This window comes from Pediculus humanus, genomic scaffold (genome assembly GCF_000006295.1).
Source record: "Pediculus humanus corporis 1103172108212 genomic scaffold, whole genome shotgun sequence".
NCBI lineage: Eukaryota > Metazoa > Arthropoda > Insecta > Psocodea > Pediculidae > Pediculus > Pediculus humanus.
Window position 1 is genome coordinate 1 of NW_002987782.1, and position 20,000 is coordinate 20,000.

At 27.6% G+C, this 20,000-nt stretch overlaps 1 protein-coding gene across 1 annotated transcript in view; it reads left to right on the forward strand.

Moving 5' to 3' along the window:
- Nucleotides 1-5,340: 5,340 nt before the first annotated feature.
- Phum_PHUM440660 (class D atypical G-protein coupled receptor GPRfz3, putative) overlaps nt 5,341-20,000 on the forward strand; it is a gene marked incomplete at both ends in the record, with an annotated part of 26,965 nt that continues 12,305 nt past the window's right edge. The window contains one exon of the mRNA XM_002429536.1: nt 5,341-6,239. Within this exon, the coding sequence (XP_002429581.1) occupies nt 5,341-6,239 (899 nt within the window). The remainder of the gene's footprint in view (nt 6,240-20,000) is intronic.

Genomic DNA, 20,000 nt, shown 5'->3' on the forward strand with positions numbered 1-20,000 from the left:
GGAAAATATAAGAATACCACCGATCGAATTATTTAACACGTTTAAAAAATATATCGTGTGAGGTCTTTTTAGAATCATTAACTTGTCTATTTAGTGCCACGACTAACCGGAACTAGAATTTTTTTTTTTTTTTTTCGATATTTTTCGAAACGTCGTTTCGTGCAAAAAAAAAAAAATTTTTTTAATAGGTGCGTGATATGGATGAGAAATCGACGGGAGTCTTATACCCGAATCATTATTATTATTATTATTATTATTATTATTATTATTATTATTAGTTTAAAAAAAGAAATTATACGTTTTAGTCAAACCTCTTTTCCTTTCCTCTCGAAAAATTTTCATTTAAAAAAAAAAAACGTTTTTTAAAGCAATTAAAAAATATATAATAGGAATACAAGTTAAAAAAAAATTTTAATAATAATAATAATAATAATAATAATAATAATAATAATAATAATAATGATTTACCGAGTTAGAAAATGAATAAGAAAAAAAAAAATTTTAAATTACACGCGGAGAAGAAAAAAAAAAGAGGAAAAGGAAGAAGAAAGCAATCTTGTCATTAGACATGGTCAACCCCATATCAAATTGCAGTAGGCTCCAGTCGGCACATTTTTTTCCATGAGTTTCTTTTTATTTCCATTCGCATTTAGTTAATAATAATAATAATAATAATAATAATGATAATAATCCGCGTAAATTTTTTTCTTTTGTTCGATTTCTTTGTTTTTTTTTTTTTTAAATTTTTTCATTAGAGCGTTTTTTAAAATTTAAATTTAAATTATTCACACACGCGCACGCACTCACGCACACACGCAAGTTTGATCTCTCGTAGAACGTTTAGAATAAAAAAAAAAAAAAAAAAAAATTTCGTTTCAATATAAGTTTTGAAAATTTTCAAATGAAAGATTATGGTTAGGGTTAAAGGTCAATGTGCGTTGTATTTTTTTTTCGTAAAAAAAAAAAAAAAAAAATATAAGATTGTGTTGGATTTCTTTTCTTTTTTCTTTTGGCATCATTAATTCATTTTATTGAATGTTGAAAATATTTAAATAAATTTTCCTTTTGTGTTTAAATGAGAGATTTTCTTCTTTCTTTCGCATGGGAAAATTATATTAGAGATTTTTGCGAAACGGTTATAACGAATTTTTACATACAAATTTGTGTCTATATTTGTTTAATATCGAGTCAATAATAATAATAATAATAATAATAATTTTCTATTCAAATTTTAACGTGTTTTGAATTTATTTATTAAAAACAGCAAATAATAAAAGAGAAATTTTTCTTTTGTAACTTCAAACGCTGAAAAATATCGAAATAATAATAATAATAATAATATTTTAAAATCCCACCATGTAAATGATGTATGTTTGCATTATATTGTTGTTGTTATATTTGTTTGTTGTTGCATTATATTGTTTGTTGTTTATAGTGTTGTTGTTATGTTTTTAAATTAATTTCAAAAATTAAATTTTAAAGTTCGCCTACAAATTTTTAATTATGCATTTTATAGGTGGTTTTAAAACAACGTGAAATAACACTCTCGTTAAAACAACAAATCGTACTTTCACGTCGCGAAGCCCCTTATATTTTTTGATTAGTTTTTTTGCCATGCAATACTTTTGTTTGTGTTGCGTGTACGTGAAATCGCAGTCGAATAAAAAAAAAAAAAAAAAAAAAAAATGGCGAAACACTAACAAAAAAAATTATTTATTTCGTTACGACGTTAAAACTTTTATTTAATAATAATTTTTTTCGCTGAGATTTAGCTACGCAATTGCACGTGCATAAAAAAACTAATTAATTATTAATAATAATGCTTTTTGATGATAATAATAATTAATTAGTTTACGGTTAATTAAAATTAATTAATTATTCCACCTGTTTTCTTATTAGTTATATAACGTGCGATGCGGCAATGTATCACAAATTGCATAAACGCATTTTTTAAGGGTTATTTCGTTTATGTTACAGATGTAAAGAGAAAAAAAATTTTTTTCTCTTGGATGAATTCTTGGAGGTTCATGAACTCGACCTTGATACCTTAGATAGAAAAAGAAAGATTGATTATTATGTGGATTCTCGTAAAAAAAAAAAAAAAAAGCCGGTCTCGAAAACGTCTGAATCATGTGTTGATCGGAGGCTTTCAAAAAAAAAAAAGTAATCACGTCTTTGGTAAGTTTTAGTAAAAAATTTGTTCCCGCTCCCTTAGGCGTGACTAAATCAGGTTCGGACTCGAACCTGTAATTAGCATGTCAACAAAGAATAAACAGTATAAACTAGAATCGTGATGAGATTTCTTCTCTAACTTATTATTTTATTTTTTCTCGTTTCGTACATACATATATCTTTGATTTTATTGAGTAATAAGTTACGATCTAAAAAAATTTTTTTTTTTTTCTTTTTCCATACTTTTCTTTGTTTTTTTTTTTTTTTTCTCCATGGACATTTTAAAACTCGTTACGTTTTTATTTATTGTAACTGGAATCGTTTAAGTGTTTTTTTTTTTTTTCCTTTATTTTATGGAATTTTTTTTTTTTTTTTTTTTTTCGTTTTTTACGAGGTTAAAAATTGTTTTGTCTGGTTTTTTTACGACTGTAAAAAATTTTTCCCTTTATTGAAACGCCATTAATTTATGTTTGTTTTGCTTTTTTTTTTATTTTTAAAAATTTAAATTTATTAATTACGTTAGTTATCATCGACTCTTGCTTTTCTTTTTTTTTTTTTTTTTTTTGTCGTGGGGAATAAATTTCAATTTAATTTAAATTCAAAACGATACGCGAAAAAAACTAATTCAAAATGGCCGAAGGGGTTTTATATTATTATTAAAATTAGTAAACGTTATCGAAACCGTTTTTTAAAAATCAAAATATCAGAAAATTATTTGCTTGAGGATATCATTTTCGTCGAAATAAATATTTACGCGACGTTAAAAACAAACCCCTTTTATTACAAGGGTTGTTTGTTATTCGATACAAAACAAACAAGAAACCAAAAAGTCGCACACACGCACGCGCACGCGAAACGTATAATTTAAAAAAAAAAAATTTAATTTAAATTTGTTTAAACAAACAATTAATTAATCAATCGACAAGTTTCTGAAAAAAAAATCAAACACACGAATAAATTTTAAATAACAAACGATCGTTATAACAACGTACACGCACACACGCACGCACGCACGCACGTACTCGTAAAAACGCAATATCAGGTATAAAAAATTCTTTATTCAAGTTCAAGACAAATAAAAATCATCGACTATAAGAAAATAAAAATTTTTTTATGGCCTTAGGCCAACGAGAAATGTTTAGAAAAAAAAAAAAAAAAATATTTAAATGAATTCTAGATGAATAATTGGTAAAGTTTTCTACTAGAGAGAGTTTTTATAATTGACGTGGCACTAGTGAAATCAATAACGTAAACAATTGACCCGAAGGGTAAAAAAAATGTTAAATAAACTAATAAATGGTTTCAATTTGGGGATTTTTCGTCAAGGGTGTGTTGTCTATAACGAAAATACCGCGTAAATGTCTCTCCTCCCATATCGAAAATAATCGATTAATCGATCGATCGATCGAACGATGTTAACGATTAACACAAAAAAAAAAGAAATTTTACGGTTCGGATACGTTTATATCAATTCCACGTGTAATTAAAAGTACAGATAATGATAATAATTGTAGGAATATTTTTCGGAAAGAAAATTAATTTTTTTTTTGTTTGTTTCTTGTTTGTTTGTTTGTTTGTTTGTTCGACAGCCAGTCATTATTATCATCGCGAACAAACCGGATGCGGTTTGTTTAATTAATAATTTATTTAATTTAAACGGTTAAACACGTTAGCGTGACACATTTTAAAAAAAAAAAAAAGGTTTCACGTAATTTGTTATTATTAAAAAAAAAAAGCTTATTACGGAGAATTAAATAATTTTATTTTTAATTAACCGTATAAAAAATTTATTTAACAAACAAACAAACAAACGAACGAACAAACGGTTAAATGCCGTGAACGTTTTAATAGTTACAATACGATTTAGAAAAAAAAAAAAAAAAAAAAAATGATTATTTTACGCGTAAATTATTCTCATACACGGGATATTAAACGCGTTGAAAAGTTTAACTATTTTTTTTTTTTATTTATTTACGTTATTTACAACCTGAAAAAAAAAAATAAAAAACCTATGAAATCAAGGTTTTACTTCGTATTTATGGGGGGGGGATATTTTTTTTTTTTACTGAACAAACAAATTTTTTTTTTGTAATTAGCTTCGTGTGGTTGTCGTACTCCATTACAAAATACGTTTGAAATTGTTTTAATCGTGTGTGTAAGAGAGAGAGAAAGAGAGAAATTTGTATAGATTGAATGAAAACTATTTAAAATTTTGTTTCTATCTCTCTCTCTCTCTCACTCTTTTTCCAGAATTTTTCTAGTATTTCCAGATGATAGTTTTTAAATTGTAACAAAAATCGTAAGAAAATGGTAGTTAATGATAATGTTTGTTTTCTTTCATCATGGATAGTTATAGAAATTTTTATGTAACGTAATTGGGTAATTTTGTTTTCCATCTGCGTTTCCGAATGAAATGAAAATTATTTTCTCACGGATTTATTTTTTATAAAAAAAATTGTTTGAAAACTTTTCCAACGAAACCAATTCTCGCGCGAGAAATGTTTTCAAAAAAGCGCTCGTTGTTAAACGTTTTCAAAAAAAAAAAAAAAAAAAAAAGGTTGTTATTTTAAAGGGTCTTTTGATAGTTAGAAATGACCGAAAAATTATTCTGAAGTTAAATTAATAATTGTCGAATAATAATTATCTTCCGACGATGATGTAAAAAAAAAGAAAAGGAACAATAAAAATAAATATGGAGGTGATTATTCTAACGAGATTCTCGTTACCGAGTTTGATGAGGTGACGTCACGAAGTGGGGCGACCATGCGCCCCACTTGGCACCTTATGAAACTAAATGAATCCGACTGGAGTGGCAGTAAACGAGTTCTTGTTAGTAAGACTCCAACTTAAGGGCAATGTGTGGGCCCCCATTCTCGCTCCGATTGCCCATTCACACAATGTTCACTCTCTTTAGATAAAGTCAAAAAATCTTTTTTAGTGTGTTTTTTTCGGGTCGAGTTTTTGTTTTTTTTTTATTATTATTATTCGTGTTTAAAATTTACGATGATTGTTTGTCGTTTGCCGTACGAGAAATTACGAAAAACTTAATAATAATAATAATTGTGCGTTTTGTAAGTCCTGGAAAGAAAAAAAAAAATTTCGGGCGAAATGGCGGTTCGACATTATTCGTTGTTTTTGTTTTTATTACAATCGTTTTTAATTTTTGTTATGGGTAATGATCAAAATTTAAGAACTTGCGAACCCATTCGCGTTGAACTCTGTAGAGGATTAGGATATAATATGACGGGAATGCCAAATTTAGTGGGTCACGATCTTCAAGGAGATGCGGATTTTACACTACAAACATTTTCACCCTTGATTCAATACGGATGCAGTGGACAGTTGCATTTTTTTTTATGTTCGGTTTACGTACCCATGTGCACGGAAAAAGTTGCAACTCCTATCGGACCCTGTAGGGGTTTGTGCGAATCCGTACGATCGAGATGTTTTCCCGTGCTGCAGGGTTTCGGTTTTCCATGGCCGGCAGCATTGGACTGTTCAAAATTTCCGCAAGAGAATAATCACGAGCACATGTGCATGGAAGGTCCCGGAGAGAAAGATATGGAAATAAATAACGCTGTTGCTCCGACTCAACCCTCTCCACGGAATTCTCTCACGTCGAGGAATAACGTACACGTTGCTCCCTGCGCAAAATATTCAAAATCGAATCTTTACGTTTACGTTAATCGAAGTGGTAGATGTGCGCCGCTCTGCGATAAGGACGTGCTTTTTACCGCCAACGATAAAAAACTAGCAGAAGTTTGGCTTTCCGTATCTGCAGCATTGTGCTTTCTGTCGTCACTCCTTGCCGTTTTCACATTCTTAGTCGATTCCGGAGGCGGACGATTTCGATATCCAGAGCGACCGTTAGTTTTTCTCGCTCTGTGTTATAACTTAGCCAGTGTCGGATGGGGAGTTCGTGCCGCAGCTGGAAGAAATGCAGTTGCCTGTCATCCAGATCCGAATTACACGTCGCAGCTGCTTTTATCTCAAGACGGCCTTGGAAATGCAAATTGCGCTGTCGTATTTTTGCTGTTGTACTATTTCGGAAACGCAGCCTCTGTATGGTGAGTCTAACATTTTCGTGAAACAATTCAATGTATTTTTTTATTATCCAATTTTTTTTCGAGAAAGTTCTTCTTTCGAAAAAGAAATACGATCGTATACGGGGGTATAGAATTGTCAACCGTTTCAAGGGATCAGACTTCTATTTAGATTGTCACGCATATGTCTAAACAAAACAAAGAATTTGTATTAAAATGTTTTGACTGACTTTAAATGATTTATATCATCACTGACCTTTTTTTTTTTTCTTATTCTTCTTCTTCTAAACTGTTGAGTATTATAAAATTTTTATTTTGTATTCCCTTGCGAACCATTTTATTTAAGAAAAACATTAGGGTTGTAATAAAAAACCCTCTCGAATGCGCAACAGGTGGCATTCAATGTTAAGTCACCAACACCAGCCTTGGGGAAGTTGATGCAAGTGCACTCACGATTGATTATCTCACGATGAGTTTTTCTTTTTAAAACGGGAAGGGGGGAAGGGGGGGATCCCAACAGTGATTACCGTGTTGCATCCTTTATCTCTCTCTCTCTCTCTCACTCCTTTCTCGTTTGTGTGTTTGTTACCAGATAGAGAAAGTTAACTACCACCGATTGTTTCCAACCGCGATTGGTTCCGTTATTTCTTTTAAATAAGAACAAAGGAAAACACTTAAAACTATCGAATCCAATCATTATTATTATTATTATTATTATTATTATTCTGTCACTTATCGAGAATTTATTTTAATAAGAAATGAAAAAAAGAAAAGGAAATTCTCATCCGATAAATAAAAATAAATTTAAAATCGATTATATATTAATAGGAAAAGGAAAAAAAAATCATTATTATTCTTGCTTATTCGTGCATGCATGCTCTACTCGCTAGTTCATTATTATTATTATTATTATTATTATTATTATTATCACAATCATTATTTTTAAATGGATTGAGGGAAATAATGATGATGAAAAGCGAACAATGAATAAATGGTATTTAAATAAAGAACGTCATAGAAATCATATTTATTTAAATATAATTTTTGACGTTGTAATAACGAACGACAAAATCACAGTTTGACGTGCTTTATTATTATTATTATTATTATTTTTTTTTTTGTATTTACCCCTCGTATTAATGATGATGATGATGATGATGATAATAATTCCGTATATTGTAGACGAATGAAAAAAATGGAAAAAATTTTTTTTTTTTTTCGATTGGGATTTTTAAACAAACGAAATATTCGATTTAAGATTTTACTCGTTAAAATATTTTTTTTTTTTTTTTTTTTTTTGGTTTTAAAACTAAAGACTAAAATTAGTTTTTGAGAAAAAACTAAAAATTAAAATCATTAGTACTTTCTACTTAGGGAAAAAAAAAAAAAAAATTTTTTTTTAGTAAATTGAATTCGGTAATTGACTACAATCAATTTTTTTTAAAAAGAAGTAACACTTTCGAATTTTTTTTTTTTGTTGGTTGTTATCGTTGCGAACAACGTTAAGTTAAAATCGGACAAACGAGGGGGTAGGTGGGGTGGGAGGGAGGAGAGAGCAAGGGAGGAAAATTTTTTATAACTCGTTAGTAAGTGACCTGTTGACGTAATTACGTTGTTGTTGTTGTTGTTGTTTGTTGTTATTGTTTTTAAATTTTTTTAATTTTGTTACCTTTCACTCAACGTTTAATCAATTTATCGAAATTTATTAAAGTGAAGGTAAAAAAATTAATAATAATAATAATAATAATAATAATAATAATAATAATAATAATAATGATAAATAGTTTTATAGAATTGAATTCAATTGTCGAGTTTTTTAAGAATCAAATTTTATTATTATTATTATTATTATTATTATTATTATTATTATTATTATTATTATTATTATTATTATCGTTACTAAATTTTAAATTGCCACGTGGGGGGAGAAGGGATTAAATTAAATTTAAACTAATTAGTGATATAAAACAGACGACACACTCCCCCCCCTCTATAATTTTAATTTATTTTATTTAATGAGTTTCCATATTAAAAAAATGTGGGGGAATGAGGGGGGCAGAACGAAAAAAGATTCCAGGCTCGAAATCGTCCGGGGGGAGGGGGGAATCGTGGAATAAAATTTACCGAATTCGTTTCCGTTAAAAATAAAGGGGGGCGTCGGGTACATAATTGTCGCTGGTACAAAAAAATCGGACTCGATTTTTAAAGGGGGGGAAGGGTATCATCACATTCATTTTATAATTAAATTGATAAGACGAGGGGGGGTTTCGAATTAATTTAAAAAAAAAAAAATTTTACGTTATCCAACAAACCGAAAAATTAACTTTTACTTATATTATTATCATTATTATTATCACCTTGCTAATTTGGTGTAAATGTCAGGTACGAAATGGTGAATATTAATTTATTCAAAACGTATAATACCTCGAAGGTACATACATATTTCGAATTATGTCGCTCCGGAAATAAGCAGAAGGAAAAAAAAAAAATATTTACGACGAATTGATTGATTTTAATCGGGTGGTAAATAGAAACGAGTTAAAATCAATAAAAAAAAATAAAAAAAAATCGATTTCGTTCATTGAAACTTTAAACAAGGAATCACGAAGAATAGAGAAATTCGAGAGATGGGGGGAAGGAAGGAGGGGGGATTTCGATAGATCGATCGATCGATTCATCGAATTTTTTAAATTTTTCGAATTGATTTGAAAAGGAAAAACGTATAACGTACATTATAATTTTTTTCGGTTTTTTTTTTTTTTGGGGGGGGTTTTTCGGTTTTTTTTTAGGTTTGTCGCAACGTATCAAAGGATTTTATTATTATTATTATTATCATCATTATTATTATTTTACGCGAGTTTCGTTGTTTTTTTTTTTTTTTTTTTTTTTTTTGTTTTCCACGAATATAAATTTTGTATGTTTAACCACCAAAAAAAATAAAAAATAATTTATAACTTTTTTTTTTTTTTTAAAAGACTCGTTTTACGAAAGTAATAATAATAATAATGATAATGATAATAATGATAAAGTGCTCTTTAAACGCGTACAAACTTAATCACGACAAACAAGACTCGAAAAAAATTTTTTTTTTTTTTTTATTTAATTTCTAAATAAATTATTACACGTAATTAATTATTCTTTTGTTTACCGTAAGAATAAATCGTGGGGAGAGTAGGGAGGAGAGGGGAAAACGGATTTGTTTGTTTACATTTTACGTCGTCTTCTGCTTTTTTTTTTTTTTTTTTTTCGTTTTTTCGGCGTGAAAAGAAAAAAGATTTTTTTTTTTTTGCCGAAAGATTTGATTAAAGTTTAAAATTTATTCCCCGGGTATATAATCTTATCATTGTTTTTTTTTTTTTTGCTGTTGTTTACCGATACCTGACAGGTATTTAAATAACGTTTCCGTTTAATTATTTACCGCGAATTTGTTTTGCTTCCGAAAAAAAAATTTAAATTTTCCCGAAAAGAAAAAAAAAAAAAAAAAATTTATTTAATCGCATCTTTTTGTAAAAGTTGTTTATGTTTGTCGAGTGTTTAGCTTTAAGGTATTAGTTGTGGGCGGGTATCAAAAACAAAACAAAAAAAACCGTCTTGTTAACGTAAAAAAAAAAAAAAAAAAAAAAACGTTTTTTACCTTGGAAATTTAGTAATAATAATTTACGGCGATGATAGGTTGGTTCGCTTTTGTTTTTTCCATTTGTTGCAAACTTTTTTTTTTTTTAATATTTTGTTATTGACCTTAAATGGAAAACGAGATTCCATTTTGTTTTTTTTTTTTTTTTTGGAAAAAGTAGTAGCGAAAGCCGAGTAGAAAAAGGGGGGGAAAAAATCTGCTTGACAGGTTATGACTCGAGGAAGATAAATTAGAAACATCTTTGGTTGTTGTTCTTTCTCTCTCTTTCTCTCTTTCCCTCTCTCTCTCTCTCTCTCTCTCTCTCTCTCTCTTTCATTCGTATCGATGATTTACATTATAAAATGAAATTTTTATTAATCGTTTAAAATTAAATTCCATAATATAAATAAACAAATAAATTGGGCAACAACGTCGTGATTAACTTTAGTGTAACGGAAGAAAAAAAACATAAATCTGGCAACGTTTACTTTCCAGTTCCTCCAGGGGGCTTCTTGCATGTTAGATAACAAGGTAGTTGAATTTTCTGGATTCGATCTTTCAATGGAGGCGGCAGGTATTCGAACCATTCGTGAAGAAGAATGGTTGTTGTTGTTGTTAACGTTCTAGAGTTGTTTGTTGTTCGTTTTTTTTTCTTCTTAATTTTCTCTCTCTCTCTCTCTCTCTCTCTCTCTTCCTCTTCCTCTCGTTGATAAATTTTTATTTTCGCTGATAATATTTTCTCATTTCCTACTGATGATGCTGCTGCTTATTTAATTCAATTTTTTTCTGCCAATTAAAAAAAAAAAAAAATTATGATTATTATTATTATTATTATTATTATTATTATTATTATTATTATCATCATCATCATCAGACGACTCGTTTGATGAAAAATTCCATTTAAAAATAATAATAATAATAATGATAATTTTTTTTTCTCTCATTTATTACCGAGTAATAACGATATGATAATTTATCGGTAATAAGTGATTAGAAAAATTATTTAAACGGTTAATAAATAATAATAATAATAATAATAATAATAATAATAATAATTTTTCTTTTATTCTCGTCTCGTTATGCTGTTGTTGTTGTTGTTGTTGTTGTCTTGTTTGTTTGTTCGTTTTCAATGAAAATAAAACAATGCAGGGAAAAAATAATAATGATGATACTAATAATAAAAGTATAAAGAATTTCATTCACGGGTAAAATAAATAAAAAAAAAATAATAATAATGATAATAAATTACCGTTTCGTGTTTTTAAATTTCTTCGCTAACGACGATGGTCATAATGCTGGTTGGTGGTTGTTGTTTGTTGGTTGTTTCCTATTAAAAAAAATATATATATATTAAAATGCCACGGATGTAATGGTAGAAAAAAAAAATAAAAAAAAATTTTTTTTTTATTATGGTTCGAAAAGTTTATTTAACGAATTCGTAACGACGAATGTTGAACAAATAATAATAATAATGATAATGATAATGATGATAATAATAATGCTACGGGATAAAATTACGTGCACGTTATAATTTTCGGCCCACTAAAAAAAAATGTTAGTTTTGTTTGTCGATGTTTGTTCTCTGTCACGAATTTAAGTTGATAAATGCCAAATTCGGTTTTTTTTGGGGGGAAATAAAAATCGTTTCGGGGGGGACCGGTAGGGAAGGGAAGGTGGAAGGGAGGGGAGCGCGTAGGCTAGATTTTTAAACTATGGAAAGCAATAATTTCCATGTGCGAAGTTTACAGAAAAAAAGAACGAATCGGAAGTTTTTAACGACGAACGAAACCAATAAAAAAAAAAAAAATTCGAGACTGACTGAATGATTGAATGACTGACTGACTGACTAACTGGTGATGTTACGACGGTAATGATAATAAATTTAAATAATTTTTTTTTTTTTTACGATGAGAAGTAATAAATATTTTATTTTTTTTATAATCTCACAAGAAGAAGAAGAAAATAATAATAATAATAATAATAATAATAATAATAATAATAATAATAATAATAATAATAATAATAATAATAATAATAATAATAATAATAAATTTAAAAAAAAAATAAGCGACGACGTTGATAATCGTTTAAATGTCGCAATATTATTATTTTTATTTTTTTTAAACGGAAATCATTATCTATAAAAAATAAGAAAATATTTGACGTTTGACTGACGAATGGAAAATTTTTTTTTGCACAAATAATAATAATAATAATAATGATAAAAAGGTTTTTTTACGATCTAAGCAATGCGTTAAAAAAAAAAAAAAACGAATTTTTGTTTTTTCCCTCTTTTGTAATTTTCAATTTGTGTCCTTATACGATTTTAAAAAAAATTCGTTTTCTTTTTTACGAGTGTGTAAAGGTCAAAGGTTAAAAATAATAATTATTATTATTATTAAAAATATTTTTAACCCTTTCATTCTCTTTGGAAAATTTTTTTTTCTAAGACTTAAGACTACTACCTGTTGTTTGCATATTTTTTAAACGCGTCCGAGGGTTTCTCCCTCCCTCCTCCCCGGTTACGTTACGTCGCGTAATTTATCATTACGACAAACAAACAAATCGATTACAAATTCGTACATTAACGGGGGGGGGAATGGGGGGGAAAACTAATCAAAATGCATTAACATGTTTTACATTAATTAGTTTTTCACTTGATGTTGATTTAAAAAAAAAAAATTCCAAAGATTATCATACCTTAATTGCTACTTTAAACGAGTACCTGGTTTTAATGACCCCACTACTACTACTAAACAATTTACGTTTGTTAAATCGTTTGTTGTTGTTGTTGTTCGGTTATTTTTTGATTCATTTGTATTTATTAAAAAAAAAAATTGTCGAACCGTAACGCGCGCGTAATATTAAAACATGATATCCGCATAATTCGCGCCTTTTCTTTTTTTTTCGTTTAATTATTATTATTATTATTATTATTATTAACGGAATGATGACGATAATGAGTAAAAAAGAAAAATGGAAAAAAATTTAACGCGCGTTAAATAATTGCATTGAGTCGGTTAAGTAAATTTGCTAGTGCGTGCGTGCGTGTGTGTGTGACTGGAACAAATGCAATAAATTACGTCAATTAATACAATGATGGTAACCGTCAAAAATGCATGTGTGCGTGTGTTCGTGCGTGCATGTGTGTGTGTGTGTGTGTGTGTGTGTGTGTGTGTGTGCGCGAGTGCCATCGTAATAAATAATCGATTGTGGAAAAAAAAAAAAAAAAAAACAAAACAAATGGTTATCCGAATGATAGTAAAGATTTGTTAATAATAATATATAAATAAAAAGCAGACGATTTTTATATTCTTCCAGACGAAAATAATAATAATAATAAAATTTTTTTTTTGTTCCATTGTTCGATCATTCTGACGGGTACGCATCATCATCGTTTTTTTTTTTTTTTTAAATATCCATAAATAACTAAACGTTTTAGAATTTTTTTTAACGTTGCGAAATATTAAAAAAAAATTTTTTTTTAATTTTAATAAATCCATCAGCGTAATGGAGAAGGAAATTTAAAAAAAAAAAAAAAAAATTTTTTTTTTCATTCGGTTTTTAAATAACGCGGGGTCCCTCGTGCGTTCGTCGTGAATCGTTAAAAACCTTTTTTTTTGTTTACATAACAAATGAAATCACGTGACTCTCTCCCACTCCCACTCCCTCTTACATTTCTCCCGTCTCGTTTCGTAATTATTACCAACGAAACCCTTTTACCGCGTAAAAATTTTTTTTTTAGTAAACAAAAACATTTTCTCGCGTAATTCGAGTGAAAGTTTTATTCGAGAAAAAAACGAAATGACTTTCAAATTTTAATTATTATAATAAATCATTTAAAAAAAAAAAAAAAATGGCGGCGGGTTTTTTCTTAACGATAAAATTCATTTTGGTTTTTTTAAAAACATTTTCAATTCGTTTCGGTATACAAAATATAATTCATGACCAACAAAAAAAAAAAAAGGGAATTTACATACGTTATTATTATTATTATTATTATTACTGTTTTGTTTTTAAATACACTTTTAACAATTTTGCAATTTTTACCGCGAAACGTTTTAAATTCTTTTTTTTGTTTTTAAATTAAAGAAATTTTTGGAAACGATGATGTGCTCGCGTGTGTGCGAGAGAGAGAGAGAGAGATAAACGTTTTAAAAATGTCGGCAAGTCTTTATAAGAATTGAACGATGTAAACGCCTAACATGGTAAAAAAAATCTTGCTAAGCTTATTAGTTAATATAATTACTCGATGATTTATCACCTTTTTGCTCCTTTCGGATGTTGCATTTTTGTTTACCGGTTATTTAGTTCAGGTATTTTGGTCGAAATAACTTTCGATAGATTAGTTTTTTTTTTTTTTATAATGATGAAAACACGCGCTTTTTCTTTACCCTCCTCCTCCTCCTCCTCCTTCCCCTCCTCTTAATTAATTTAACGTGAATTTAAATTCAATCTCTTACGCGAGAGGGAGTAGAGATGAAAAAATCATTATTATTATCATTATGTATTTCGTACAGGTGGACGTAAAAAAATATGTTAATAAGTTTTAAAAAAATCACCACGGCGAACTGACGTTATTAAAAATAATAATAATGATAATAATAACTAAAATTTTTTTTAAAATTTTATATTCGAATTTATGCACGATCCGTGGGGGGTTTCGAAAGGGGCCCCTGTCGCGAACGAACGAACGAACGAATTGTGTTGTTTGAATACAACAACAAAAAAAATAAAACGACCGGTCTGTCCTTCGACGACGACGACGACGACCCCCTCCCCTCCCCCCACAGCGGGATATCAAAACATGAATTATTATTAACGATTTTAAGTTTGTCGTTGGAACCCCTTAGAGGGCACACACGCACACACGCACGCACATTTCCAAAGGTTATTCTTCTTTTTGAAAAGTATCGTGGTTGTAGACAAAATAAAAAAAAACGTCGTAAATTTTTATATGAAAAAAAAAAGAGAGAGAGAGAGGAAATCTGCAGATGTCAGATAATCAGATTGATTGATTGATTGATTGATTATTTACTTATTAAAAGTAAATAATGCGTGTGCGAGTGCGTGTGCGTGTGGGTTATTTATCTATAGGAAAACGATTTGTTTAAACATGGATTTATATATATTTATTTTTTTTATATCGGTTGTTATTATAAAAAATTATACTCACTCACGCATACATATGTTCTATAATAAATACCATAGATAGTGACGTAAGATAATAACACGAATGTTAAAAATGAGAGAGAGAGAGAGAGAGAGGCATAGATAGGGATAGAGAGAGAGAGAGAGAGAGAGAGAGAGAGAGAACGATTTATTTTGCCTCATCGCATATTAATTAATATTCGAATATAACAAATTGCCCCCCAAACGGATATACGGTGGGTGGGGTGGGGTGGGGGAAAATTCCTACAGGTTTTTCTTGTTTGTTTGTTTGTTCGTTTGTTTGTTGTTTATTTTTGTTGAATTTACTTGTAAATTTTTTTTTTTATTATTAATCGCTATTATTATTTACGATTAAATAATAAAAAAAAAATTTTTAAATTCGAAATAATAATAATAATAATAATAATAATAATAATAATAAAAAGACGAAAACATATAAAAAATAATTACACGATGGGAGTTATGAATTTTTAAAAAAAGATGAATAAAATAAATTATTATCGTTAAAAAAAATATAAAAAAAAATGTTGTTTAATTTTAGAAAGTGCATTGCATTCTTTCCTCAGGTAGAAGATACTAACAAAAACTCGTACCTTGTTTAAAAGGTTTCAAAAAAAAAAAAAAAAAATTTCAAGTTTTTGTGTGTGTGTAGGCAGTCCAACCCATCATTAGACTTGTCGTATCAAGTTAAGTAAACAAAAAAAAAAAAAAAATGAGGGGAGGGAGAGACCATGTTTAAATTGCAAAGGGCCACGTCAAAATATAATAAAATAACTATGAAATATTATTTTTAAAAAATATTATTATTATTATTATTTATATTCGACCGAATAACGAGCAGCCGAAAGCCAATTAATCGATAAAAAACTGTAATTACCGTCTGGGAAAAAAAAAAAAAAAAAAAAAAAAATCTGATTTAACTTTACTATATATATTGAAATTTTTTTTTTTTTTTTTTTTTTGGAGGGAGTCATGAACTTGAATTTTTTTACGTATCCGGTCAAATTTTTTAATTTAAGGCGTATACTCGGTTATAATTTTTTTTTTTTTCTCAATGATTTGTCGATGTGTGTTGTCGTTTGTCGGTTGTTGTCCGGTTGTTGGTTGTTGATCCTCCCTTTTCTTATTTTCTTACAACAACCATCCTTTCGATCACGTATTTACAAACTTTTTTTTTTCTTAATGCTTTATTTGATTTTTAATTTTTTAATTGATTGACGTTTCCCCCTCCCTTTCTCTCCCTTCCCCCTGTTCCTTGCCCCTACCCCCGTCGTAATTATACCGGGAAAAAAATGGATTGAAATCTTATTCGTTACGGGCAAAACTCTAATTAATTTTTTTTTTAATTAATTATATTTTTTTTGATTTGGTTACGATGTTTGAATGATTGTTATTATTATTATTATTGTTGTTGTTGTTGTTGTTGTTGTTGTGGTTGTTATTGTTGTTGTTGTTGTTGTTGTGGTTGTTATTGTTGTTGTTGCTGTTGTTGTTGTTGTTCAAGTTGTTATTGTTGTTGTTGTGGTTGTTATTGTTGTTGTTGTTGTTGTTGTTGTTGTTGTTGATAATGTCGAAAAACAAATCACAGTTTTTTTTTATTTTCGTGGGGAGAACAAATAAAAATTTTAATAAATGTTTCGAGTTCGAATTTATTTCAAACAATAAATAATCGATGGGGATATTTTAAAAACGTCTAGCAGAAGACAACAAAAATAATAATAATAATAATAAAAGAGGTTTCGGATGATAATAATTCATTTATTGGGGGGGGGGAAGGGAAGGGGTCGGACGTTTTTTTTTTTATATTGGTAGCAAAGTTGCAAATATAATTATTGTTTTTTTTAAAAAAAAAAAGGTTTTGTTGGTTTTTACGAGGTAGAAAGAAAAAAAAAAGATGATGATGATAATAATGATGATGATGATGATGATGATGATGATGATGATGATGATGATGATGATGATGATGATGATGATGATGATGATGATAATGATGATAATAATAATAATACGAAACGATGAGAAAATTAAAAAAAATTATGTTTTAAGGTTTAAAAACAACATAAAAAAAAATTTAAAAAAAAAAGTTTTTCACCTGCTTTACCTGTTTTTTTTTTTTTCGACATTTTTTTTATTTGTTTTTTTATCGGAAAATATTATTATTATTATCATTATTATTTTTACTTATCACAATGAAATATTTTTAGCACGTAAAAAAAAAAAAAAAATGCATCGATCACCATCGTATTTCTTATGACAATGGCGACAAAACTGACATTTTTTTTTTTTTTTTTTTTTTTTTGGATGTATTTATCTGATGGGGTAAAATGTCATGTTTCTCTTAAAATTTTTTCTTTTTTTTTTTAAAAAAAACATCAAACCTGACTTAAAACTACTACTCCCCCCTCACTCTCTCTCCCTCCCTCTTCATCCCCAAACAAAAAAAAAATTTTTTTTTTACAATAACAAATTTTTGTCCCTTTTTACGAAGAAACGATAGAAAAACATGTTAACAGTTATACCAATGACTTTCAATGGTTTGCCTTTTTTTTTTTTTTTTTTTTTTTTTCTCAAACGTGTTTTTGTTCAAAAAAATTTAAACTGACGTTTATAAGGATTGATGGGGGAAGAGGGGAGGAGGGAAGGGAAGGGAAGAATAATAGGAGGGTAGTTTTTTTTTTTTTTTTCAAAAAAAAATTTAACTTTTTTTCTTTCTTTTTTTTTTTTTTTATTGAAAAATAATTTTTTTAAATATTTTATTTACGTTAAAATTCAATTGAAAAATACTCACGTTATTTACGATCTCTATTTATTTATTTATTTATTTATTTGTTTGACGTCATTGACTTATTTACACGTTTTTTTGTTATAATTTTAAAATTTGTGCCACGTCTTTTTAAATAAGTCATCGTAAATTGTAGTATTTGTATAAATGAATGCGGGGGAGGGAGAATTTTACTTTTTCCCTGCCACCAATTCGTAAAAATAATAATAATAATAATAATAATAATTTTAAATTTTGATTTCGTGTCGTGTCACTATCTACAAAAATAAACAATCGTGAACAAAGAATTTTCGTTCGTTTGTTTTAAATCGTTTTAAAACTCGATTAAATATTTAAATTTTTTTTTGTTTTTTTTTTGTTTTTTTTTTTTTTTTTTTTTCGTCGTAATTTATCGTCGTCTGCTATTTTGAAATCGTTTTATAATAAAAACAAAATGTCTGGTTTATTGCCACGATGATTATAATTTTCCAAATATCATTTAAACAAATAAAAAAAAGATTTTATTATACGATTCGATATAATATTATCGATGAAATTTTAATATTAATAATAATAATAATAATAAAGTAATTTTTCACCTTTAACATTTTTAAATATTTATAATAATAATAATAATAATAATAATAATAATAATAATAATAATAGTAAACAATTTGGATCCGATCCAGAGCTTGTCCGATTTAAAAAAAAAAATTTAAATTTTAAACAAATGTGTTGTTGGAATATCCTGTAAAAATTTTTTTTTCAAGTTCCGGTCGATGCGTGATCTTAATATAAACGTAGAGGAAAAGAAAGAATTTTATTATTATTATTATTATTATTATTATTATTATTATTATTATTAGTATTAGTATTAGTATTATTATCATTATTATTATTACCTAATGCTAAACACGTTGATTTGTTTTTTTTTTTCGCGTTGATAAAAATTTCGATTTTGGGAAAATGTTTGTGATTGGGTTGGTTGTACATGAGTAGTAATTAATCTTGGGGGGTTTTCGTCTGGTACTTCCCTTTCCCCCTCGGCCCCTCCCCGGACCCCCGTCACAAAATGACACGAGAATTGTTTCTTCTTGTCAAATATGTCAAAAAAGAAAAATGGAAGTTTGTAATGTAAAATAATCAATAAGGGAGGGAAGAAAAAAAAAAAACCTGTCAACCGTGACAATCACCTTTTTTTTTTTATTCTGAACCATTTTACACTTTCTCTCTCTCTCTCTCTCTCTCTCTTTCCATATCTTTCTTTCTCTCTCTTTTTTTCTACGTCTTAGACTAGCTGTCAAATTTATTTTATTTTCAAAAAAACTTGTTGTTGTTGTTGTTGTTTTTTTGGTTTTTTTTATTTCCTTTTTCATATGTAACCGTAAAAGTGCGTGTGCGTGTGCGCGTACACATATTTTTATTATTATTAATTTAACAACGTTGCCATTTTTACATTTTTTTTTCTTTTACGAGTTTCTAATAGCGAAATAAATAAATAAATAAAAATGTAAATAATTTATTTTTATTTTGTTATTTGGGGAGTTGGTTAAATGAGCTTGACGACCCTTATTATTATTATCATTATTATTATTATTATTATTATTATTATTATTATTATTATTATTATTATTATTATTATTTTAAACTATTCACAATTAAAAATCTATTTTTATAAAAAAAAAATTTTTTTTTTTTTTTTAAACGTCTGCCAGTAAATTTTTGTTCTGTTTTGTTTCTTTAGAAAAAATGTATTCTCCTCATTTTTTTAAAAATAACTTTAAACAATTTTAAATTAATTTTAGTTTAAAAATAAAAATTTATTATTATTATTATTATTATTAACACGAGGAGAAGCAGAAGAAGAAGGAAGAGGAGGGGAAGGAGGAGGAAGAGGAGGTCAATTTTAAATAATAATGATATTTGAAGTGCACGCTGAGTAAAAAAATGAAAACGTTTATTTATTTATTTATTTATTTATTTATTCGAAATTCGTTTTAAAAAATTATTATTATTATTTTTTTTTTTGTGAAATCGTGAGAACGTTTAAAGTAATTTCTATGATGATGATGATAATAATAATAATAATGATAAGTGAAAAAAAAAGAAAAAAAATCATTGAGAAAATGTGGAAAAACAAAACAAAGAAAACACGAAATCATTTAAAAAAAAAAAAAAATTAAATGACATTTAAAAAAAAAATAATCAGAAAGGAAATGGAAGAAGAGACGCCTTCCCC